Source organism: Pinus tabuliformis, chromosome Q, assembly GCF_031772625.1.
Source record: "Pinus tabuliformis cultivar Carrire ecotype Pingquan chromosome Q, CPIR1, whole genome shotgun sequence".
NCBI lineage: Eukaryota > Viridiplantae > Streptophyta > Pinopsida > Pinales > Pinaceae > Pinus > Pinus tabuliformis.
In genome coordinates, this window is record NC_142296.1 from 950630947 (window position 1) to 950658499 (window position 27553).

The window sequence follows — 27553 nt, forward strand, 5'->3', positions numbered from 1 at the left end:
TTTGGCCCCCTTTTAGCAGTTGCACAACTTCACACATGTGGGAAAGAGAGAAAATTTCGACTTTTATGCTTGAAAGAGTCCTTCGCCGCTACCCTTCTCCTTTTCCCTTGAATTTCACACTTTTCTTGGCCTAGTTACTGCAAATTGAACTTCTTGTGAGTGAATGACAAATGAGGTTGAGTTGCTACCTTTATGTAGTGACTATGCTGCCCATTTTTAGGCCGACTTGTTCAGTTTTGAGGTCGACTTGGTGGAGGCGGCCTAGAAGACTCATTTCAATATAAAATAAATTTCTTTTTTGACAAATAATTCCCAAAAAGGGTCCTTTACATTATGACATGGACAAGGACACTTGACACAAACCCTAGAAGCATGCAATGGAGGCTTTGAACTAAAAATAATTGACCCAAGGATGAAACCCATGCTTTAATAAGTCAATTTTAATAATAATAAATTTTCTTATTCTTTCTTTTGATACATATATTACATCATGACTCGAGTACAATTATGAAGACCGAACCTAATTACATTTTTCAACACTTCCTCTTAACTAGGGAGGTATTCATAATTACCTATATAGAGGTACATGGAAGATCTCCAAAATGAACTACGAAGAGTTGAGACACAGTCAGTGCCATGGACTAGATACCTGATCAGGCTTATCTATCCGGGTGGGACTAAGATGGACTAAAGCTTTAAGCCAATGTAGGTATCATCAGGCTTACTAATTAACCATCAACCCAGGGATCTAGGTGCGTATCCAAGGTCAGTGCTCCAAGACCAATGCCACCCTCCCTCTTCAGGATCTAGACATCAACACACAAACTGACCAGATGTCCTCCCAAGCATCCGCCATTAGATGCTTCAACTCTCCTTAATAAACTAGATACATCCATTTGTTCAAGCATGCTTCCAAAGTGTTTAAACCTTTTTTGTGGAGAGATTTCCTTGTACTATCACAACCCCAATTAGTAATAAACTTTTAAACATACAAGCAAGTAAACACAAACCTTCGAGATCTGGATGTTGCTTATATCATCAACACATTACCCAAATACATCTTGTTGGAAGCTTTCTTCTACCACTTATTTAGCAACACCAAATATAGCCTTAGTACTTCTCACTCTTTTGTTTGCAATCTCATGACTCACGATCATTTATCGATAGTACTTTTTCTTACTTCAAAGTATTCAATGTCATAATATGCATTCTCTTTCTCAACTAAGGAGATATATCCTTTCTTCCATCCACGCTCCCTCTCAACTTAGGGAGATTAACCACATTTTTCTTAGGAGAATCTTTCATGGCTCCATTCCTTCTTATGACATAAAGGTCATCTTTAATCATAACTTCCTTCATCATGCTTATACAAACATTTTCATCATCTTGAAGATTATGTACCTGCAAATATTCAAAAGCAAGTACAACCAAATACAAATCAAAGTATGAAGTTAACTATATCAAAATTATGTCAATACAATGGAAGCATTTGGACTTTAGACATCAAATACCTAGTTAGGTTCATAATTGATAAGAGACACATTTATTTGCATGCTAGATTTCAACTTCTTACTAGGGTTTTGTCATAAGCCCTAGATTCCATTTGGAGATACAAGACCTTAGATAACAAATCAAATAATAATCCAATCTTAGTACTATGCATCTAAGGTTTTACTAAATATATTCTATGACAGACTCTACTCTAGATTTTCATCATCAAAATATAATATCATGTCCTAAAATATCAAATCTTCACTTGGGTATTCTAGAATTCATAAACATAAGTAACAACAAATAGGTCAACATCCTTGCATATACACATTAATATCTACTAGATATACCCAAGATACAAATATCAATACACCAATTTTGATAAGACTAGGGTTTCGATTAGGTAGACAAATATACACATGGGGTTTCATTCCTAGGATTTTACCATTACAATGGTTTAACTTATAAACCCTAAAGATCTAGGTTTTTATTTAAACATTAACAACAAACCCTAAAAGACTAGGGTTTTTATAACAATACCAAGGCTCTAAACATTAAGAGAATATGATTTCTAGACTTCATTATCAACCCTAAGTAGACTAGGGTTTTATAGACATACCCTTAGGTTAGGTTTTTATAGAGAACCTTTTAGGGTTCCATACGAATGATCATAATATAATGAGGGTAGATTCAATCTAATGATTAATCACCCAATTAAGAATCTCTTACAATTCAAAACCCCAGACATAACAATGTTAGTAATGTAGAGCAAAAATTTAAAAGAGGAATGATCATATCTTTATGTGAAGAGAACTTTGTAACAAAGCTTATAGGCTAAAACATACCTTGGGTTTTTTATTAACAAACCTTGTAGGACATCAATGATTGAAGGGCTTAAATAGAAGTTCTTTCATGCTTCAAATCTATCCCTTGAGGTTTCCTTCATAGTCTTTGTGCATTCTGCAAGCTTTTCCTACCAAGGAAAGTCATGAAGAATAAGTTAGTAGCATATAATACAAACCTTAGTGTGAGGAAGAAGCTAATTATGAAAAAAATGAAACAAGGAACATGATACTTATCTTTTGGTAAATGATGGAGGCTCCCTCTTTATCCAATCTTTGAGGGATACCTATAACTTAAAAAAATAATTCAAAAATGTTCTAATATAATATGTTAGACCTACAAATTTTTAGAAATAAAAACTTAAAGGAAATTCAAAACTTAGAATAGAAGACCATGTGAGGATATGTTAAAGGGAGGGCTTAGTAGTATAAGTCCTTGACTTCCGATTCTTCTTCAGCCTTGTTCTTCTTAAATGGAGCTTCATTAGTGACATTCGTTTGATCCCTATTTCTCTTCTTATTTCTTGGATTCTCAGGACAATGACTCTTGTAATGTCTCATCTTGTGGCAATTGTAACATTCAACCTTGGATAGGTCCATTTTCTTCTTTGGCCCTCTGAACTTCTTGATGGTTCCCTTCTTCTTGTGATGAGTATATTAAGCATTCAAGGTGTTTTCTTTTTCATCTTCCTTGTTGTTTACCATCGATATTTTGTTTTTTTTTTTACTACATGCATTCCACATTTGTTCAAATGTTGGAGTATCCTTCCAACTGTTAAGTCCTGATGCAAAACACTCCAAGATTTAGGTAGTCCAAGAAGGGTAGTAATTACAAGCTCCTTTTCTTGGACAACTTCATCTATTGCTTGGAGTCCCTCCTTGATTCTAGATATCCTTATAAAGTATGATGAAACAATATTATCATTTATCATCTTAACATTTCTTAGTTCATTCTTGAGGCTTGCTATTTGACCAATGTTCTTGATTATGAATAACTGGAGAGAGGCTCATACATTTCTTTAGCGGAATTTATGTTGGCTATGTATGGAATTAAGTTAACTCCATCCACTATTAGATTCATAGCCACGATTTCAAGTTCTCTAAACTTCGCTTTCTCTACATTACTTGATTCATTAATAGGTTTATTGACTTTTCCTTGAACAAGATCTAAAACTTTGTCCTTTTCAAGAATGACATCTATTCATTTTTTCTAGGCCTTGTAGTTGGAGGCCCCTTCTAATTTGTTTTCTCCCTTCATTGAGTTTGTCCTTGTTTTTGTAAATAATAGTCTTGTCTTCTTATGTGATCCCTTTTTAATGCCCCTTTTCTTGATCTCCCTTTTCCTGAATAGAGCCTTTAACCTGCATTTTTTTCTTCGTTTTCACCTTAGCTCTGATACCATGCTAGAAAATTAGAAAGGCAGAAAGATATTCTTTAGTTGACACTTACTTGTGATATCTTTGAATTCTTTGTATCTTTCTTATGTTTTTCTTTTATCTTAGTTCATCAAACAATTATCAAAAACAAAATATGAAGATCAAGGACACCAGATGTAGGCAAACATCCACGCCTAAAACCCTATTTATGGGAAAACCTAGTTAAGAACTCTTCATTAATTCAAATTGAGATGGACTAAGACCCTAGACCAACAGAATTACCTCCTCCACCAAGTCAACCTTCCAAAATGATATAGTTGTCTCCTCTTATCCAACAGCTCTAGCCCAACACCAATCCAGAAATTTGAATTCCCATTTGCAAAATTTCAACCCCCTGCAGTAGAATTTCAGCTTCTCAGTTACTGCATAATTTTGACCTCCTTCTAGCAGCTGCACAACCTCACACGTGTGAGAAAGAGATACAATTTTGGCTTTTATGCTTGAAAGCGTCCTCCTCCTTTTTCCTTGAATTTCACACTTTTCTTGGCCTAGTTACTGCAGATTGAACTTCTTGTGAGTGAGTGACAAATGAGGTCGACTTGTCCAGTTTTGAGGCCGACTTAGTGGAGGAGGCCTAGAAGAATCATTTAAATTTCTTTCTTGACAAATAATTTCCAAGAAGGGTTCTTTACGTTATGACATGGACAATGACACTTGACACAAACCCTAGAAACTTGCAATGGAGGCTTTGATCTAAAAATAATTGACCTAAGCATGAAACCCATGCTTTAATAAGTCAATTTTAATAATAATAAAATTCTTTTTCTTTCTTTTGATAAATATATTACATCAGACTCGAGTACAATTATGAAGACCGAACCTAGTTACATTCTTCAACACTGAGATTAATTTTTCTTCGCTTGGTTTATTCTCATATTACAACAAAGTTTTGTTATATGTTCTTCAACTTTCAATCATTGATCTAAACCAATTAGTAGGATTTAATATCGTAATTATTATGGCCTTTACAACTCCCTCTTTCCATTTGAGGTTAGTGAACCTTCTTCCATCTGAATGTCTCCTTTGATGCATACATCAAACTGTTCCTTCAACGTTCATGCTATGCTACATCCCTTCAAGTTTTTCCATCCGCTTATTATAACTTAGCCTTGACCTGTAACCTAGATTAGAAGACTTACGAAAGGACAAGGAGACAAAATATAAAGATAGTAGCATTAATAATAATCAAGAAGATGTTAAATACTTATCTCTGGAGAAAGGTTGACTCCCTCTTACTCTTGGACCCCTTTTCATCAAACCTTGTCCTCTCGTTAGCATGATATTATACCTATCATTTTAAGAACTAGGTTCTTTTTCTTTTTGCAACAGAAACAATCAATTAAGGTTTCTATTCCTAGGGTTCCTCCTTTTATTCCATACGTTGCTATGGTTTACAAACCCTAGATGCCAAGACCTATCACTTACAAGCTTGTAGGGTTCTACAACCACAAAAGAAAGTTAATCGCAAAACCCTAAATTTTAATGTCTTTAAGGTCTTCTTAGAAGTAGTAGGTTCTATGCAAACCCTAGATTGATCAGAGTCATTAAGACTTGTCATTTTCAAAATTCTATAAGCATGTTGCAAAACCATAACAATTGACATACATTTTATCTTTACTGTCTCTAATTTATGCAGACTCTTTCTATGATCATTATCATGACCTATAAAATTATATAGGTCATAGAAAATTATAAGTACCTCCTTTGATTTTACCTTTCCTCTTTTGCAGAGACCTGGTCGTGTTCCTTGAATTGACATTTATCAACATCATTTATTTAGGTTGGTTTCATGGTGAAATCTATTCTTCTTATTATATATAGGGAGGAGATGTGAATAGCGTGACTGCCTATTGTTGCAGGGATACACAACTCCATCTATCAACATACTACTTTCATCCAAACTTCTATCCAATGATCATTATTTTTAATTGTTGTCAAGCCATACAATGAAGTGTCATAAATCGCTACTGTCACATAGATCATCGTCATGTCTCCTTACACAATTTAACGAGCCATATAGTATATATAAGCCATTGTTTCAAATGCTAGTCACAGATCATGAAGCGGGCCATGATTCACAGAGATTCGATGCTATTCATGGATAAATAAAGCGATCCACAAAGGAGTTTATACGAGCCACTAAAAAGCGAGTTTGTATAGACAATTATGATAGGTTATTTATGTATATATCCAATGTTGCATGGGCACCGCTCCTGGTCGTCGGAGAGCAAGTACCCCAAGCTCCAGTGCTCTTGGGAGCTTAGGAGCTGGTATGAATTGCTTTGAAAAAAGCAGAAACTTCTCTTGGAGCTTTGGAGCTTTATGGGAGCTTTTATTAGCAAATTAAGCGGTTTTCGGAGCGGGTTTTAGGTGGGAGCTTAGATCGGGAGCCCGTAGGAGCTTCGATCCATCGAGGAACTTATAGATGCTCCTTGATGGATCGGAGCTCCTACGGGCTTCCGATCCATGCGTACCTGAAAAAGCCCGGGAGAAATAGGCACAGTTTTTGGTGGAAAACATATTTTCAATTAGCGACAACTAGAATTGGCGGCAAAAATGACTCGGGTTTTTCTATATAATTGTCCATCACTATCTCTGAATTCATCAGCGATGGCCTATTAGTCTATTCAACTTTGTTCGTAGGTTGTTGTATTCACTGGTTAGGAGTTCCAAGTAAGCCATTCAAAACTCTGTTGGCTTGCCTGTTCGCTCAATGCTTTCCTCTTGCATGTAAGTGTTCTTAAGTCTTTACATTTTGATGTGCGTGGAATATTATTATATTAGTTGCTGAGATATATCATATTATTGTATTCCATAACTGATTAAAATTAGATTGTTGTTTCTCAATTAAAAATTAATTATTCATTTTCAACTAGTAGAGGGACACCCAATATACATATTTTTGTATTTCATGAATATTTTGCTAATACTAACACCCTGAAGTTCACGTGAAGAAATTCTTAATACTTGAATACAAATTCTCCCTATATGTTTCCATATATTTCTGTATTTCATGAATATTCTGCTAATACTAACATCATGAAGTTCATGTGAAGAAATTCTTAACACTTGAATACAGGTTCCCTCTGTTTCCGTATATTTAATGACTTTTTAAGAAATTTTATTTAGAATTATATAATACTTAATTTAGATTTAGAATTCCAAAATATCCACTTGAATATAGGTTCCTCGATATGTTTCTGTATATTTAATGGTTATTTTAGAAATTTTATTTAGAATTAAATAATACGTAATTTAGATTTAGAAATTCCAAAATATCCCTGACAATTTAAAAAAAAAGTCAATTAAATATATATATCTTAAAACAATTTTTTTTTTTTTTTTTTTTCTAACTTTGTATTTTTTTTTCATCATTTGTAATCCAATTATGCATTCTGCATTAAGCAGCAATACCAAGACTTTGGAATATGATAATATCCCTTCATAGCTATTTATATCTACATAAAAGATAGCTATTTAAATAAGTGTTTATTTAAATCTAAATATTCTAGCTACTTTTCTCACAGAACCAGAATAGCAATAAATTATTATATTCCGATAACTTTTCAAGAGAAAGATAAATTATTATATTTCAATAACTTTTCCAAATAAATGTGTTGTGAAATTCATAAATTAAAATTATTGTAAATGACATGGCATCCAACACATGACATTATAAATTATTCTGTGTTAAAGAAAGAGACTTAAATTCTTCGATTCCTTTGACGTTATAGGAAACTATAATATCCCTGAGTTTTTGGTAATTTTTAACAGCCATACACTAAGTTAATTATTGGATAATAAGCTATCAGTTTCAACGTCCATGTTGTTTTCTTTACTTCAAGAAAGTTGAAGAGATATTCATAAATATAAGAACAATAATTTATTTAATGTTCTATTATATCTTAAATAGTTTTTTATTTTATAATAAAGTGATTTTCTGTTTTTATTATAAACATTGATAATTACTAAATATCTCAAGTAGTTTTTTTATTTTATAATCAAGTGGTAAATCATGCTGCTTGCGAATAACAATAGAGGCATTTGAAGAGAAAACCATTTCAAGTGAATATAATATAGTTTATTGAGATGCTCTAGTGAATAATATGGTTTATTGAATTGCTTCTTTCCTCGTTACATTAGATACCACTATAAAAGATAATGATCCCACTATAAAAAATAACATAGAAAATTACTCCCATATAATTCCTGGAACTTCAAACTAAAAAAGGTTATTGGAGAAATGTTCAATTTAAAAGCACTTATCTTAAAGAAAGATTCCAAATAGGGTGGTATATATACCATTTAAATTGCATTTTGTAAAACCTACTGTACAGTTTCCATTATCTCTAAGAATCTCGGAACCTTTTCACAGATTATAAGTTGCAAAATACAGACAATGCCCATGATTTGCAGCGATTTCATATATGCCTAAGAGAAATTTTCTGCATTATATTATAATTATATCAAATTTCAATAAATGCGGCATGAGATCATTCAGCGAGCTCACTGAACACAACAATATACAAACCAATTTGTTTTAATAAAGCCATAGATATTCAGTGGGGCAATCTTCTGTACAAATCATGTACCTAAAAATCAATTTACTATGCATCTTGGACTTCAAAGTGGAAGCAATTTCTGTCTCTATATTAACCGTGAAGATTGATTTCTTATAATTTATACATACAGTAGATTTTAACATATTGGAATATTAGCAAGTATGGATGCTATAACTTTATCACACCAAACAATATTATTTAGTTTTGTTCAGTGAAAGCAATTTAAGATAATTTATGTTCAAATAAATATGGTTAGTGGAAGCAATTTATATAATTCATAATTTATATTGTTAGTAACTTAACCACTAACTTTGTAGTGATTTAGAAATAGAGGTTAGTAATGATTTATAAATAATTTTATTTAGTAGTTTAGTGATGGACTAACAGTAATGATATGATATGTAAATATGCATAAGATTCTTTTCCATTCAAACAAACTTCCTAACCAAACTCATATCTAAATAACTTATTAATTCCTTATTGAAAAAGTGGCCCAAAGAGGTTTTATTTATCACTGGGAGTGAGGATATTTTCACTTATGGGTAACCTTCAATTCTCAACAGTGTCATTATTACATGCATGTCGTCATTTCTATAGTCATGAGTTATTTAGATGAATTAGTTGAACATATGGTTACAATCAAAAGGGTTATATAAAATAATGTCACGACCCATGTACATATATGTGGATTGAAGACCACCTTTGTGTGATATAATTTCATTTCTATGTAGATTTAAACCTTGTAAATGAAAATTGACGATTTAGAAGAAAACTACCATATAAAATTTTGTACATTAGCTAAAATAATAAGAACCACACTATTAGAACATGTTTACTCTAGGAGTTACAAATTTATATATATGTCATCACCATAATTCAGTCAAATAACCATTTCCAAAATTACAGTGTTCCATTGATCAAAATTTTCAAAATTAAACCTCCATCGATAAAACTATAATTTTTGAAATAAAATAAATTTAATAGACTAACTCAAAGCATCTTATGAATAATAATTCATAACACATTTATGAATAATAATTCATAGCACATTTAGATTATAGAATATAAATAAATACTTATAAACAATTAACTATATTTTTAATGTACGTTAAATACAAATATGCAAATTAAATATGTTTAATATTAAACATGAGAATTCACAATATGCAAATTAAATACCAGTATTGTGATTTTTATTTTTTTGTCATTTATGTACATTGTAAAATATATTTATTTGTTCCATTTTTAATGTTTTTTTTGTGTTTTAATATAAATTTTCAATATTGATACTATGGATAGAGGGTTGGGCAATGAATGTGGTAACAACAACAGCATGATGAGACCCCCACTACCCCCACTACCTCCACAAGCTCCACAATTTCAACAACAGAATGTAGAGGCAACAATAGGTACCCACAAGCAATCAAACAACATTTCCAAGAAGCCCTTAATGAAGTTCATGAAAAAAATAACACAAAACAAGACAAAAAACAGTGGGGGCTGTGAGGAATGGAAATGCAGTTTGTGTGACCATGTTTTTAAGGGTAGCTATACAAGAGTATGACATCATCTTTTGGGCATACCTGGGTTAGGAGTGAAGAGTTGCACATGTAACCTTGAACAAAGAATGGAGATGAGTAAGCTTCACATGAAAGCAAATGGAAATAATGAATGTGATAGTAGCATTGTATCTCCTAATAATAAGAGAGGTAGACATGAAGATTCATCCCAATGTATGAATGAACAAAGTCACATCCAAATTGAGACTAATCAAGGAAGTTCTAGTACCAAGACGATTATTGTAAGTGACTCCATTTAAAAGATGTACAATGTTTTGAATATGGATGAAGCAGATGATGCCACAACATATTTTTTTATGGCAAATGGAATTTCGTTTAATGCCACTCGTTCACCATACTATAAAGAAATGGTGAGAAAGTCATTGCTGCAGGGGCAGGACATGCACCCCCGGGGTATAACAAAAGGAGGACTTCATTATTAGATAGAGGGGTGACAAGAATGCATGGACTTATGGAGGACCTCACACAATCTTGGGTTCATTTAGGTTGTTCAATTGTCATGGATGGTTGCACAAATATTCAACAAAGAACTTTGTTGAATGTTATTGTCACATCACCAGAAGGGCCTTATTTTTTAAAAGCAATTGATTGTAGAGGTAAAACTAAAGATGCTACTTTCATGTTTGAAATGTTGAAGGATGCAATTGATGAGGTTGGTCCTTCAAATGTGGTACATGTCATCACAGATGCAACACTTGTTTGTAAAGAAGCGGGATTGATGATCCAAAGTCGATATAGGCATATCTTTTGGACTTCTTGTTGTGTACAAGCCCTTAACAATATCTTAAAAGACATTGGTAAAATACAATGGATTTCAAAAATCATTTCAGATGCGAGGGAGGCACAAATGTTTATCTGCAACCACCATGCTTCTTTGGCAATTTACAGGATGTATTCAAAGAAGCATTTTTTAAAACCTGCAGAAACAAGATATGCCACATATTTTATTTTGCTTGAGCGCATGGTTGAAGTCTATGTATCTTTACAAGCCACTATTGTTTCTTTAGAGTGGAATGCATGGATTGAGTCTAAGTCACCTCAAGTGAAGAAGATAAGAGAAATGCTTCTTAATGAGGATTGGTGGGCTGATTGTAGATATGTTGTCTCTTTCACAACTACAATTGTGGAGTTGATCAGGTATGCTGATTCAAATTCTCCTTTTCTTGGAGAAATATATGTATGTATTGATACCATGGTGGGCAAGGTAAAACACATCATTCGCCAAAGAAACCCTTCTTTGAAGTTTTTCCATGAAATCCATAAGTTGATAGCGAAAAGATGGCTTAAACTCAATACCTCCCTTCACATGGCTACATATGCCCTTAATCTAAAGTGGTATATGGAAAGACCAAATAGAATTCTTCCTATTGATGGTGAAGAGGTAAAACAAAGGTTTTTTGATGCTATAACTAAGATGTATACTGTTGATGAAGCAAGTGTGATACATGAGCAATTTATTGATTTTGGTACATTAAGCCCTCCTTTATTCAGCCAAGATGCAAAGAGGGACATCAAGCATTATGCTCAGAAGAAACCCCTTGGATGGTGGAGAATGTATGGGGGCCAGGTCCTAGAGCTCCGAAATCTTGCTTCACGCTTGATATCTCAAGTTACTAGTTCCTCGACTGCTAAAAGGAATTGGTCCACTTATAGTTTCATATACACTTAAGAGGAATAGACTTACCTCTAAGAGAGCAGAGAAACTTGTTTATGTGCATAGTAGTCTTCGACTTTGTTCAAGGAAGCTACCTGAATATTTAGAAGGACCTGGTGCATAATGGGATGTGAATGCTGAAGATGTTGCCCAAATTGATGATGATGATGACAATCCTTTACCAAACGCAGGATTGGTTGGCATACCTTTAGATGACATTGTTGCATATGATGATGATGCCGACGTTGATCCATTACCTTGTGAGGCTCAAGCTTGTAAGGATCTCCTTGAAGTTGAAGATCGTACTATATGATTATAAGCCTTGTATTTTGTTGCTATATTTTGGCTATTGGACATTTTGAATTATGTACTACTTTAGGCTTTTGTCTTCTTAAGTTTTTTTCTCGCATGAATATCAATATAATTTTAGGTGGATTTTAGTTTTGGTTTTAACTTTTTATGATTGTCTCTTGAATGATGAATCTTTTAAAAATTTAATTTGATATGTCAATTTAATCTTTACACATAAAAAATAATATATATTAAATTTTAATTTTTAATATATTAGGCTCCTAATTTGACGTTACCTGTAAATTTGGACAAAGCTTCTATCCTTACTGGATACTCGTTTCCCCGTATCCAAAATATCCACTTACCGGAAACTCATGCACCATAGTATATATCTGTTGATAATTTGAAAGAAGGCCGTCTCACACTAAAATCCTCTGTCCATACTGCAAATGCGTGCTACATAAATAAATACGATCTTCAAACAATGCAAGTTGTGTAATTTTATTGATATCTCTGTAAGAGTGCCATAGAGCGATGCACAGAGATGATGCCACTTGTCATGGAGTGAATGCCACTGTAGCTGCGATGATGGTCTTGTAGAGAAGTGACACTGTATAAACTTTGATGCAACGAGAGTTACATTATTGTGATGCCACTGTATAATTGCAATGCGAGACAGAGTAATCATTTCCATTGTATATGAGCGATGTTTACAGAATATAGGCGAGCCATAGATAATGTATGTGGGATGCATATGAGCCATGTGGTCATTGTAACAAGCTACATATAAATGCGATTACAAATGTGTATCATTGCGGATGAGCTACATAAGAGATTTCCTTAAAGTCATGGTAGTGTGCAGATCCAAAGAGCCACCGAGTTATACGACCCTTAAAAATGAGCTTCAGAAATATGGTGCGAGCCATTGTCTTTAAAAACACGATCCACATAAACAATGTGATCCAATAGAGTATAACAAAGAACGAGCCTCAAAGAATATAGCCGAGCCACAAATTATGAATTGAGCCACTGAATTATCTATACTAGACAGAGAGATATGCGACCCAGAAAAGTATAGCATGCCAATTTGGAATATATGTGCGAGCCACAAAGCAATGTTTTTGGATCACTGTAAGAGATTGTGAGCTTCAGAAAGATCAGAGTCAAACAAATGCAAGTTCCAGAAGCGAGTCACTATTATGAACCATAGAGTGAGCCATCGAGTATAATCATGTCCATGCAATGTGTAGGAAGCCACTGAAACAACAAGCCACTTGTATAGAGCAACCCACGATACGAATAAAATCACAATGCTACTCGGCATGGCGAGGCTTTGGATACGGTGCCATTGTTGATATGTGACCACCGAGAATTGTAGATCGAGACGATAACTTATAAACTACTGAAATTTGTGAAGTCAATAATGGGCAGGGAATTGACCATTAAACAAATGCGAGTCCAGGAATGTGATCTTCTGAAATGTCTCACCTATCTTCCACATAAAATGTTATTTGGATCACTGTATCAGATTTCTTGATTAGGGTTACCACAAAATGCTACATGTCTTCTCGCTTCTTCAAATATTTGATAATGTTTTTCCTCTCAGATGCCAACAAAAAGTGATATTTAGGTCACTTCCTTCAAACCTTAGCTTTGAATCTATGTTGAGAAATTAGGAGGTTGATGAATTATGACAGATTTCCCATTATTGGTAATTGCTTGTGAAAATTGTTGGCTTCTTATTATATTTTATTATGTTCTTTTCATTAAACAATTACTGAAACATAAACATGAAGATCACAAGAAAAACAGGGAACGCAAAATATAGACCCCAAGTCAGGGAAAAACACTTCCAAGGGGAAAACCTAGAAAAATTCTCTTCTTATAGTATCACATCAAAGTGAGATAGCCAAGATCCATGACCATAAACACTCCAACCTTTTAGATGCCAAGTCAAACCCTCCTTCACAAGAAGAGACCAACAATATGTACAACATCAGAAATGAACCTTCAACAAGAGATGTACCAAGATAGAACTTCCACAAATTTGAGCTTGAGAGAAACCCTTCTTCACTTATCAACTTAAGACTTCGAACTTCCTCCTTTCTGCAATATTTTAGAACTTCTTGTGTGAATTGTGTGTGTTCAAATGAGCTACAATTTCCTTCTATTTATACTTGTCCAGAGGGGTTCGAACAAACAAGTCTTCTGGGGCAGGGCCAACTTGACAAGTACACTAATTTGGCATCTAGAAGCAGTTTTGACCCAAATTACAATTTGAAAAATTAGTTTTCCTTTTTCTTTACAATAGGTCCAAATATGGCTTTGAATCTTTGACTCTTTGACACAATAAATCTTAGAAGCATGAAGAACATGCTTATCTAAAATAATAATCTGACTTGAGCATGAAACCCATGCTTGAAAAATAAAATTCCTTTTTTCTTTCTTTTTGCTTTTACATAAAATATATAAATAGATAATGACAATGACAATTATGAAGACCAAATCTAGTTACAACTTTCAACAAATCAGAATTCAAGAGCATTCATACAAGTGAGACATTCAACAAGCAACACATGGAGACACAAGATATAAGTGGAAACCCATAAAGGGAGAAAACCATGAATTTTTGGTTGAAAGTGATGTGAAGGCAAGCTCCTACTCCCCTATTACATTAAATTTTTTGTAAGCTCCAACCTACAAGAGGCTGCTACTTCAAGGAAGCTCCAACTTTCACAAATTTTTTTGTAGGCTACAACCCATAGGGGGCTCCTGCCTCAACAGGCTACAACCTGTTTTTTATCAAGCTACAACTTGAAAGGAGATTGCAATCTCCCAATCACAATACAAATACAAGTTTGCGAGTTACCTCATATTAATTTATGTCTTCATGTTGCTGCTCATCTTCTCTTCTTCGATTCAATTCCTCTTTTGCTACTTTTCTCTTTTCTTCCTCACCAAGTTGCTTCTCATGAACACTCTCATACAAGTTTCTTAACTCACCAAAAAAAACTTAATTCTCATTCAACAATGTATCTTTTATAAGCATAGCTTATTGATTGTTTGTATTCTATGCAGGAATACAAAATGAGGAGTTGTCTCTTGGTCTTCTAAGGATGTTCACAATGTTCCTCTTCATTTCAAAATCTGAAATTCAGTTTAAGAATTTTGTAATATAAACAAGAGATGAAATAATATAGGCCAACATCAATGATTGCAAAAGACAAATTATGAAAACTTTTTAGATTTGTATTATCTACATTTTTAGTTGTAATTTGGCATTGTACTATCCACATGTTAATGCCTTTGAGGATTCTTCTATAATGCCTTTAGCATCAACAACATGAATATTCATGAGTTTCATGACTTGTAATATACTATACTGTTGTACATGTGATTCCGTTTAATAAAACCATCCATTTTCCAGCTTATGTTTCGAAATCTCATGTGCCATTTTTCATTTTAAATGTAAGCCACACAGCAAGATAACTAACAATGATCAACCCTTTCACTTCACATCACTTTTCCGCCTTTGCACTTCACATCACTTATCAACCTTTGCACTTCAAGCAATCTTGCAACAATAACAGTCTAGCAATCAACATAAATCAACCTTAATCAATCAACACAATCAGATTAATGACATTAAGCATCCGTAATGACATGATCATTTGACATCAATCCCAACATTGCCAACATTCTCCCCCTTTGGTATTGATGGCAACACACCGATCCTCCCCCTGAGAGTCATCCCTCTTATTTCTCTTTCTCCTGCCAACACCTCCCCCTTTGACATCAATGACAAGAGGTTTGAATTTAGGATTAATAAATATGAATATGAGAGGGATTAGCCCCTTCATGAAAGCAATCGACCTTTTCTATATGAGAAAATCATTGTACTTGATTTAGTTTTATTTGTCAGTACAACTGCATCCTTGTTGTTCACAATCTGCCTCTTCATTTCGAAATCTGAAATTCAATTTAAGAATTTTGTAATATAAAGAAGAGATGAAATAATATAGGCCAACACCAATGATTGCAAAAGACAAATCTTGAAAACTTTTTAGATTTTTATTATCTACATTTTTAGTTGTAATTCAGCATTGTACTGTCCACATGTTAATGCATTTGAGGATTCTTCTATAATGCCTTTAGCATCAACAACATGAAGATTCATGAGTTTCATGACTTGTAATATACTAAACTGTTGTACACGTGATTCCGTTTAATAAAACCATCCATTTTCCAGCTTATGTCTCGAACTCTCATGTGCCATTTTTCATTCTAAATGTAAGCCATACACCAAGATAACCAATAGTGATCAACCCTTGCACTTCACAAAACTTTTCAGCGTTTGCACTTCACATCACTTATCAACCTTTGCACTTCAAGCAATCTTGCAACAATAACACTCTAGCAATCAACATAAATCAACCTTAATCAATCAACACAATCAGATTAATGACATTAAGCATCCGTAATGACATGATCATTTTACATCAATCCCAACATTGCCAAAATTCTCCCCCTTTGGTATTGATGGCAACACACCGATCCTCCCCCTGAGAGTCATCCCTCTTATTTCTCTTTCTCCTGCCAACACCTCCCCCTTTGACATCAATGACAAGAGGTTTGAATTCAGGATTAATAAATATGAATATGAGAGGGATTAGCCCCTTTGTGAAAGCAATCGACCTTTTCTATATGAGAAAATCATTGTACTTGATTTAGTTTTATTTGTCAGTACAACTGCATCCTTGTTGTTCACAATCTGCCTCTTCATTTCGAAATCTGAAATTTAATTTAAGAATTTTGTAATATAAAGAAGAGATGAAATAATATAGGCCAACACCAATGATTGCAAAAGGCAAATCTTGAAAACTTTTTAGATTTGTATTATCTACATTTTTAGTTGTAATTCAGCATTGTACTGGCCACATGTTAATGCATTTGAGGATTCTTCTATAATGCCTTTAGCATCAACAACATGAAGGTTCATGAGTTTCATGACTTGTAATATACTATACCGTTGTACATGTGATTCTGTTTAATAAAACCATCCATTTTCCAGCTTATGTCTTGAACTCTCATGTGCCATTTTTCATTCTAAATGTAATCCATACACCAAGATAACCAACAGTGATCAACCCTTGCACTTCACAAAACTTTTCAGCGTTTGCACTTCACATCACTTATCAACCTTTGCACTTCAAGCAATCTTGCAACAATAACAGTGTAGCAATCAACATAAATCAACCTTAATCAATCAACAAAATCAGATTAATGACATTAAGCATCCGTAATGACATGATCATTTGACATCAATCCCAACATTGCCAACATTCTCCACCTTTGGTATTGATGGCAACACAACGATCCTCCCCCTGAGAGTCATCCCTCTTATTTCTCTTTCTCTTGCCAACACCTCCCCCTTTGACATTAGTGACAAGAGGTTTGTATTAAGGATTAAGAAATATGAATATGAGAGGGATTAGCTCCTTTGTGAAAGCAATCGACCTTTGCTATATGAGAAAATCATTGTACTTGATTTAATTTTATTTGTTAGTACAACTGCATCCTTGTTGTTCACAATCTGCCTCTTCATTTCGAAATCTGAAATTCAGTTTAAGAATTTTGTAATATAAAGAAGAGATGAAATAATATAGGCCAACACCAATGATTTCAAAAGACAAATCTTGAAACTTTTTAGATTTGTATTATCTACACTTTTAGTTGTAATTCGGCATTGTACTAGCCACATGTTAATGCCTTTGAGGATTCTTCTATAATGTCTTTAGCATCAACAACATGAAGATTCATGAGTTTCATGACTTGTAATATACTATACCGTTGTACACGTGATTCCGTTTAATAAAACCATCCATTTTCCAGCTTATGTCTTGAACTCTCATGTGCCATTTTTCATTTTAAATGTAAGCAATACATCAAGATAACCAACAGTGATCAACCCTTGCACTTCACATCACTTTTCAGCCTTTGCACTTCACATCACTTATCAACCTTTGCACTTCACATCACTTATCAACCTTTGCACTTCAAGCAATCTTGCGACAATAATAGTCTAGCAATCAACATAAATCAACCTTAATCAATCAACACAGTCAGATTAATGACATTAAGCATCCGTAATGACATGATCATTTGACATAAATTCCAACATTGCCAACATTCTCCCCCTTTGGCATTTGATGGCAACACAACAATCCTTCCCCTGAGAGTCATCCCTCTTATTTCTCTTTCTCCTGCCAACACCTCCCCCTTTGACATCTATGACAAGAGGTTTGTATTCAAGATTAAGAATATGAATATGAGAGGGATTAGCCCCTTTGTGAAAGCAATCGACCTTTGCTATATGAGAAAATCATTGTACTTGATTTAGTTTTATTTGTGAGTACAACTGCATCCTTGTTGTTTTAAATCAATGAAAGGAATACCACTATATTTATGGTTTTCATTGCACAGAACCATTTTGTCTGTCTGTCTACTATGCTTTTCTTCAAAAATGCTAATTTCAATTGAACACCTTCACACCCAACAAGCACCAACAATAGTCCTCAGCCTCTGCAATCAAATTTCTAAGAATTGGTTGTTGAGTGAAATTAGGGAAAAAAACCCTAATTAAAGCTAATTAACTTCTAAGGTAACTTTCCACATCTAAAGAAGCGTTCCATAGTATCCTTTATCTTTTGGCAATAATGAACACTGTAATGTATGATCCTCACATGCACCATACCCAATATATGAATGTTGGAAAAAGTATTAATGCTGATAAATGGTGGCAATGCACAAGACCTAAAGTATTAATGTTGACAATGCATCAGTGTTGGCACAATAGTTAACCCAGAATGTGGCACAATATTGATATACTAATATTGGTAGACCATGATATATTAACGCTGGAAAAACCCAAAACTCTCTTAACACTGCCATGAACCTCAACACTCTCCATGATATATTAATGTTGGTAAAGAGTATGAACCTCAACAATCTTCAATGTTGCCAATCAAGCATTGAACGTAACTATATATGAACGCTAAGAAATCTCAATTCTTAATGAGAGTGTTGGGCATCCTCGTTTATGTGGATGATGAAAAGCGTAAACACTACTCCAAGGCATGAAAGACATGAAAGCATGCTCAAATGTGATCATAACACAATCAATGAATTTAATTACTCAATCAAAACATTATGTAATAACTATACTAGGGTACAGAACCCTAATTCATAAAACTCATCAATAACACAACAAACCTATAATATTGATATGGAATGTCAATCCCTACCTCACATGTCAATAACATAACATGTCGTTCCCATTCTTCCCATATTTAAATCAGCCTTGCATATCATTCCCATTCTTGATAGTGTTCTGTATAACATCTTATATAACGTTCCATACAACGTTTTATACACAACTTAATGCAACGTTATGGAATGCTTTATCAAGGTTGTTCTATTTAGCATTCCATATAGCGTTGTTCCTCATATATCAACGTTCTATTCAACATTCCATATAGGACGTTCCATTCATAAACCAACATTCTATTAAACCATGTTCTATGCAACATTCTATTAACCAACGTTCATACGTTGGCAATGACAATACATTGTAAATATTAATTATCCCATTGCTCCAAATGTTAATTATATCAACGCTGCTCCAATGAATATAAGTTGGGAATATTAATGTTAAATACACTGTTGAAAATACTTTAGATGTCAACGCCGCAATGGTAATGTCAATTAATTATTTCAATGCTCCAATGGAAATTGTAATACCCTACTGCAAATGGCAATTCACTGCTCCAGTGTTAATTATATCGAATGTTGGAAATACACTGCTCAAATGTATTAAGCGATGATACACTGAGCCATAAAGCTTCATAATACACTGACATAACATTATAAAATCAACTTATATTGTACGCTGCCATATTGTCTCAACGCCATTATAATTCCAACCTCAATGCTACCAATATTAATATAACTACTGCACAATACCTTGGTAATAAGAACACTGCCACTATTAATATATGAACACTGCCGTTATTAATAAATGAACGTTTGTCCCATGCCACCATAGGATTTAAAGCATTAATTTATTGTATAAATAATTATATGTCGAATGCTTTCACATATGCATTAATATATTGCATATCAATACTTTTATATATATATATATATTAATTGACATATACCAATGACATAGAATTCACCATTGGATACCAATTCAACGCACTTCATAACGCTTTGTATTTGTTTCATAACACCGTACTGACATGTATTCTTTTGTAATGCCATAACACATAAGATATAATCCAACCATCGAAAACTGGTGATATTTACAATGTGCAATAGTCACAAATATGTCAATAATTAAATGCTGCCAATGTACAAATATCACTATCAAACCTGCAACAATAATATATTCAGGTTGTCAATACTATGTATGACGACATTGCCTCTCTGTCTCCTACCATTTATGCTCCCATCTTTTCTTATGTCAATTTTGCATAGGTAAAATTATACTTCTATTCTCATGGTGGTTACTCTTCTATGACCATTCATCTATGAGTATTTCCATGAGAGGTAATCATAATTGACTAATTTCTCATGATTTTTGAATAGTCCACTTAGCACTTATTGCATGGGGTGATGCTCACACGGGTGAAGAAGTGGGATTGAAACTAGTGACATTTATTACTTTAGTATTACAAATATGTATTCTTTTTATGGCTCAAGTCTCTTGGGCTACCATTTTCTTGTTTGAGTGTTTGCTTTCTCTTATGATCTACGCACAATGTTCTTGATTTTTAGGGTTAGGTCTTTTTTCATTTGCAACTATTCAATATCCTTTCTCAATGGTTTGCACCGATGATACTTATTTTTTAATTTCATTTTCTATTGCATGTATGCCCAGAGATATAGATAATGTCCTTTGCGCATGGTATACTTTCTTCTTCTCCAAATGAAATATCATTCATCTAAGTCTTTGCAATAGGAATATTGCTTTGAATTTTTCTTCACTATTTGCTTGAATTTCTGCACTAACTCATTGACTGTAAGTTGCATTAAGATCTTTGGTTCAAGATTTTTGAATATAAATTCATGTCAAGAACATACCTCTTTGAGTTTGAATTCTTTGTTTTAGAACAATGATTAGACCATGATGAATTGATGCTACGCTCAAATCGTTATGAGATTGTGGATCTATTTTTGATCAACATATTATTGATAAATTTTATTCCGTCAAATAATATTTTTGAAGAGCTTCAAGGGATTTCTTCATTTGTTGATAACTACACTTCAACTTTTTATACATTCATCATTTTTATACACAAGTTTAGGTAAAAAATAAACATCAATAAATAAAACATTCAATTCTTTGTAATCATAATAACAACGCTGAAGGATTTAGAGGAATCCTAGTGATGTATTGAAATGCTTTGAATATATATATATATATATATATATATATATATATATATATATATATATAGTAAAATGCTTCCTCTTTTTGTTGATGATGGATCAGATACTTGCTTCTTGCATAGATTTTGATTTCATTGCAACAATGCAATTTGGTCAAATGCATGCCTTCTGATCATAAAATCAATTTTATGGTTTTCTTCTTTGATTGATTTCTGAATTGATATTTGCGAAAATGATCCTTTACACCAATACTGTGATAGTTTAGTTGTTGGACTAGATGTCTTCATATGAAACCAACTTCTTGACACATGATTATTGTTGTTATTCTTTACTCCTTGTTGCTCTTGTAGAGTCTCCCCCTTATATAGTGCACTCCTTTTCATATTCTCTTCAGTATTTGAGGTTCTTCTTATGAAGTTAAACTAAGTATGCAATGACTATCCCTAATTTGTTCTAATTTTTTCCTTAGATATTTGAATCGTTCTCTAGCAAGTAGCTTAGTAAATATATTTGCTATTTGTTCTTTTGTTGGTATGTATTCCAACTTTGCTGTTTTCTCAGCTTCTTGTTCTCTCAGGAAGTGGTAATTTATAGGGATATGTTTAGCCTTTGAATGAAGCACTGGATTTTTTGAAATACTTATTGCACTTGTATTGTCGCACTTAATAGATATAGGTTCATTAAAAGTTACCTTCATATTGTGTCAATTCTTTTTCATCCACAGCACTTGTGTGCAACAAGAAACAACTGTTGTGTATTTGACTTCTATTGTAGATAGAGATACCGAGGATTGCTTTTTCTTAACCATGCAACTAGTGATTCTCCTAAGTAGAATGCACCACAACCCGTTCTATCATCCACACAACTAGTCCAATCCACATCTGTGTATGTTGTCAATGTAAAGTTCAAGTATCTAAATTTCATTTTTGTTGCTAGTAGATGACTCTATATAAGTGCATATTGATATCTTGCCACTAATCTGACTGCCAACATTATATCTGGTCCAGAGGCTGTTAGGTATATCAAACTGCCTATCATAGATCTGTAAAGCTTCTAATCGAGATTAGGTGATTCATCATCTGCACATAACTTGCATCTAATTTCCATGGGAGTTAAGATAGGTTTACAGTCTTCCATTAGGGAATTTTTGTTTTAGGTGTTTCTCTTGAGAAATGAATATGCTTCCCGACTTTTGTAGTCTTTGTAGCCCTAGATAAAAAGTAATTTCTCCAATCATTGACGTCTCTATAGGTTTTAACCATGTACATAAATTACCTGCAAACGAATTCTTAAAAGACAAAAAATATACAATGGCGAGAAACACAAAACAAATACACAAATATTTTCCCCTAGATCCCAAAATCGAGACTATAGAATGATTTTTCATTATATTCCTTTCAATGTTACAACACATATATATACATGTCGAATCATCCATAAAACCCAATCCATTAACCTTAGATTAGAACATGGCCGTAGTTCCCTTGACTAGATCTACAAGATACCATGGGAAAAAACCATCACGCCCAAAATCATGTGCAGAATCCATGCACAAAACCATAGGTAGGTCCGCCCACCTAATATAGGGTCAATTCTTTTCCCCAGGGTGCTGCTCTGGATCCCATGCATGGTGGCTACCAACCCCCTCTAACCCCCCTGCTTTGCGCTTGCAGCTAGTCATGGAAATAATATAACACACACCCAACATTCTCTCACTTGTTGTTTTATTTTCCTCACAGGGGGTCACAAGGAGAGCTTAGTCATTGGTCCAACGCTACAACAACCATTATTTTTCTACACCAAGAAAACTTCTCAGTGCTCATAGACTTTGTCAATGCATCTGCATTATTCTTCAAAGTGTCCACCTTTACCAACAACATCTTTTTGTCCTCAACCATATCCCTCAAAAAGTGATACTGAACATCAATATGCTTTGTCTTTGAATGATAAGCAAGGTTCTTTGCCAAGAAAATTGCACTTTGGCTGTCACAGTCTATCCTTATAACTCGTTGTACTAACCCCATACTTGAACACAATCTTTGTAACCAAACTGATTCCTTGCTTGCATGAGTGGCTGCCATGTATTCCTTCTCTGTAATTGAAAGTGTCGCTATAGATCGTCTCTTGCGCATCCAACTGACTACACCTCCAAATAGGTTAAATACATACTCACTTGTAGATATTCTCTTATCCAGATCTCCAACCCAGTCTACATCAACAAAGTCATGGATGTCCAAAAATCTATCCAATCTCGGTCTTCCTTGGTAGCATAGACCATAATCACTAGTGCCACACAAATACTTGAAAACCCGCTTTAATGCTATCCAATGCTCCTTCCTTGGTTCTGACATAAACCTGCTCAATACTCCCACTGCATGTGCAATGTATGGTCTAGTACATGCCATTGCATACATCAAGCTACTGACTGCACTTGCATATGGAACATGGGACATGTCCTCTTCCTCTTCTTGTGCCTTGGGACACTGTTCAATAGATAACTTTACACCTACATGAATAAGAACCTTCACCGGTTTACTATGCTACATATTAAACCTATGCTGTACTATCTCGACATACTTCCTCTCATTTAACCAGAGCTTCTTTTTTTCCCGATCTCGTTTAATTTGCATGCCTAAAATATAGTTTGCAACACCAAGATCCTTCATGTCAAATTTGGAGGACAATTAGGTCTTTAAATCTTGGATAATTTATTTGTCATTTCCAATCAGCAACATATCATCCACATACAAGACCAGATAAATAACATGGTCACTAATCAATTTAAAATACACACAATGATCTGGTTTGCTTTGGGTGAAGCCAAGTCCCCGTATAGATGTATTAAATTTCTTATACCACATCCTTGGTGACTGTTTTAACCCATACAAAGAAATTTTTAATGTGCATACTAATTCTTTCTTTCCCTTCACCGCAAAGCCTTTAGGTTGCTTCATGTAGATCTCTTCTTCTAGGGCCCTGTGAAGAAATGTTGTCTTCACATCCAATTTTTCTACCTCAAAATCAAAGCAACATCAACAAATACAAGTAATCTAATAGAAGCTACCTTGGCAACAAGAGAAAAAAATATCACCAAAATCAATTCCCAGCACTTGGGAATAACATTTTGCTACCAACCGAGCTTTGTATTTCTCCACCTTACCTTCTGCATTCATCTTCTTCTTAAACACCCATTTGCTTCCAATGGGTTTCCTTCCAGCCGACAACTCCACCAGATCCCAAGCCTCATTTTTGTCCAAAGATGTTTTTTCATCAACCATGGCCTCTTTCTAGAGTTTGCCGTCCTTTGAATCTACTACCTCCCTGACAATTCTGGGATCATCATCAGTAATAGATAAAAAAAAATTGAACAGAAAGCAGATGGACTATACCTTTCTGGCTGACTTCTTTCTTGAACTGATCTTCTCACAACTGGATATAGCTGGATTTTGTGGCTCTTCATCTTCTGATTCCTCTTCTGTTGTAGACCCTGATTCTTCCTCCTTTAGCTCAAAATCTATCTTCTCAGGTTCCTTCGGTAGGACTTCATGTTTAATAACATATTTCACCTTTCTAAACACCACATTTCGGCTGTACACAACCTTCCTTGTTTTTGGTTTCAAATCTTAAAACTTTTTAAACCATCCTTATACCCAATAAATATGCACCTTTTAGATTTACTATCCAACTTGGTTATTTTTTCCTTTGGAACATGTACATAAGCATCACAACTAAATACCCTCAAATGTGAAAAAGAGGGTTTATTACCAGTCCATACCTCATGTGGAGTCTTATCCTCCAACGCTGATGAAGGTGATCTGTTGACCAGGTAACATGCAGTCTCCAACACCTCTTCCCAGAATTCATGTCCTAATCCGACACCACTGAGCATGTTTCTTTCCTTTTCCATAAATGTCATGTTAATTATTTTGGAAACTCTGTTTTGCTGAGGTGTGTATGTAGTAGTCTTCTGCCGTGCTATACCACACTTCTTACAAAACTCTTCAAATTTCTTCTTGCAAAACTATCCACCATTATCTGTCTTCAACACCTTTATCTTCTTCTCTGTCTCGCTTTCCACCAGAGCCTTAAATTCTTTAAACCTGTCAAAGAATTTAGATTTCTTCATGAGGAAATATATCCATTTATTCCTCGAGAAGTCATCTATAAATGACACATAGTACATAAACTTACCCAGTGATGGAACCGACACAAGTCCAAACACATCACTGTGTACAAGCTCTAATATACCTTTCACCCTCTTAACACTAGCGGGGAAACTCACCCGATTCTTCTTTCCATAGACACAATGTTCACAGAACTCGAAATCTAGAGAGAAATTAGACATACTTTCTGCCATACCATTACCATGAAGTATTCGAAGGCTCTTCTCTCCAATATGTCCAATCCTTTGATGCCATAACATGGTATTTTCTCCAGAGACCACTAGAAAAAATTTTGCTCCACTTTTAGGAACCACATAACTGTTGAATCCATTAATAATAGTACTACCCAGAAGCTTGTATAGAGTTCCAATCTGAACTACTCGCATCAATACGAGTGCTCCCCAAACCATCTTGCAGGTATCTTTCTCGAACACTGTTTTTACACCTGCATCATCCATCTTTCTTACAAAAATCAGATTTCTAGCCAATGCAAGAATATGCAGAACACCCATAAGTGTTCTAATCCTTCCACCTTTCAACTTCAACTTGACCTTTCCATGCCCGATGATTCTAGCCTTCCTGTCATCCCCTAAGAAGACATCACCACCATAATATTTCTCATATTCGCAGAACCACTCCCTATGGGGAGTGAAGTGAAATGATGCACCTGATTCAATCAAACATGCCTCATGATCTACATGTGTACTTGAAGAATAAGCCAAGCACATATCCTTGCCTTCCTCTGAGGTGGTTTTCGCCTCTACAGAAGGAGCATCATTAGATCCATTTCCTTTCGCAGGAGCTTTAGATCTACTTTCCTTTTTGAAGTGCCCTTCCTTTTCGCATTTCCAACACACCTTTATAGGTTTTCTTGGAGATTTAGATCTCTCACTTGATGACTTATTTTTGTTTCTTTTCAGGGACCATTCTCATACAGACAAGACATCTCCATTCCGTCCCTCCATATTTTTCCATCTCATCTCCTCCAAAAGAAAGGATGAGACTATTTCATCAAACTTCAAGGTAGCTATATTGCTACCTATTGCAACATCCATACTATCCCACAAATATAGTAGAGAACACAACAAACTGATGCACTTATCTTCATCTAAAATTTTAATATCAAAAAATAACAACTGGCTTACCACATTATTAAAGGCGTACAAATACTCTATCACCGAATCTCCATCCTTCATCCTCAGGTTATACAACTTTTTCCGTAGGAACAATTTGTTCACTAGAGACTTAGATTGGTAGAAAGTCCCTAACTTGTCCCACAAAGCCTTCGCCATAGCTTCCCCTGATACATTCAACAATACAGAATCTGAGATACATAACCATATTATGCTCTTCACTTTCCGATCCAACTTTGCCCAGTCTTCAGCTGACATTGCTGTTGGTTTAGCACCTAGATCTACCATGATCCACTGATATTTAACCACCAACAGATCCTCCATCTTGAGTTTCCACAAATCAAAACTCTGACCATTAAATTTCTCGATCTCTATCTTTCCACTGCTCGCCATCTTCTTTCACCGCAAGAATCGATCCTGTAGATCTCCCACTGAACAGGGTCTACCATAGGCCCAGGAAAAAATTTCCACCCCCCTGTGACCTCCTCGCTGTGCCCGACACAACGAATGGGGGGCTACCGCCCCTCCTCTAATCCCCCTACTTCGTGCGTGGGGCTAGTTGTGGAAAGAATATAACACATACCCAACAATCTCGAACTCAGGCTTCATCTCTTCATCAAACCATTTTACTAGATAATCCGTTTCTTCCAAACATAATATTGTCCACATACACAACCACAAATAGAAGTTCATCTTCATTGGCCTTTATGTACATATTACTATCAATTCCTCCTCTCTTGAAACCCTATTTTTTAAGGTACTTGTCCAACCTATAGCACCATGCATGTGCTACTTGTTTAAGACCATATAGTGCCTTTTTTAATATGTAGACATAATTAGGATTATCTGATAATTAAAATCCCCCAGGTTGTTCCATATAGACTTCTTCCTCAAGTTATCCATTCAGAAAAGCATACTTCACATCCATTTAGTAGACTTGAAATCATT

General features: G+C 34.5%; 1 protein-coding gene across 1 annotated transcript; it reads left to right on the forward strand.

Annotated features, from left to right (window-relative positions):
• The first annotated feature begins 10410 nt into the window (after positions 1 to 10410).
• Positions 10411 to 11580, forward strand: LOC149222637 (uncharacterized). The gene has a single exon (XM_089387642.1). It carries the CDS (start codon positions 10411 to 10413, stop codon positions 11578 to 11580), a length of 1170 nt encoding a protein of 389 aa, XP_089243768.1.
• The last annotated feature ends 15973 nt before the right edge of the window (positions 11581 to 27553 follow it).

What these genes read in the sequence shown, in the direction of transcription:
- LOC149222637 (XM_089387642.1), top strand. Translation starts at nt 10,411, where the DNA reads ATGGATGGTTGCACAAATATTCAACAAAGAACTTTGTTGAATGTTATT.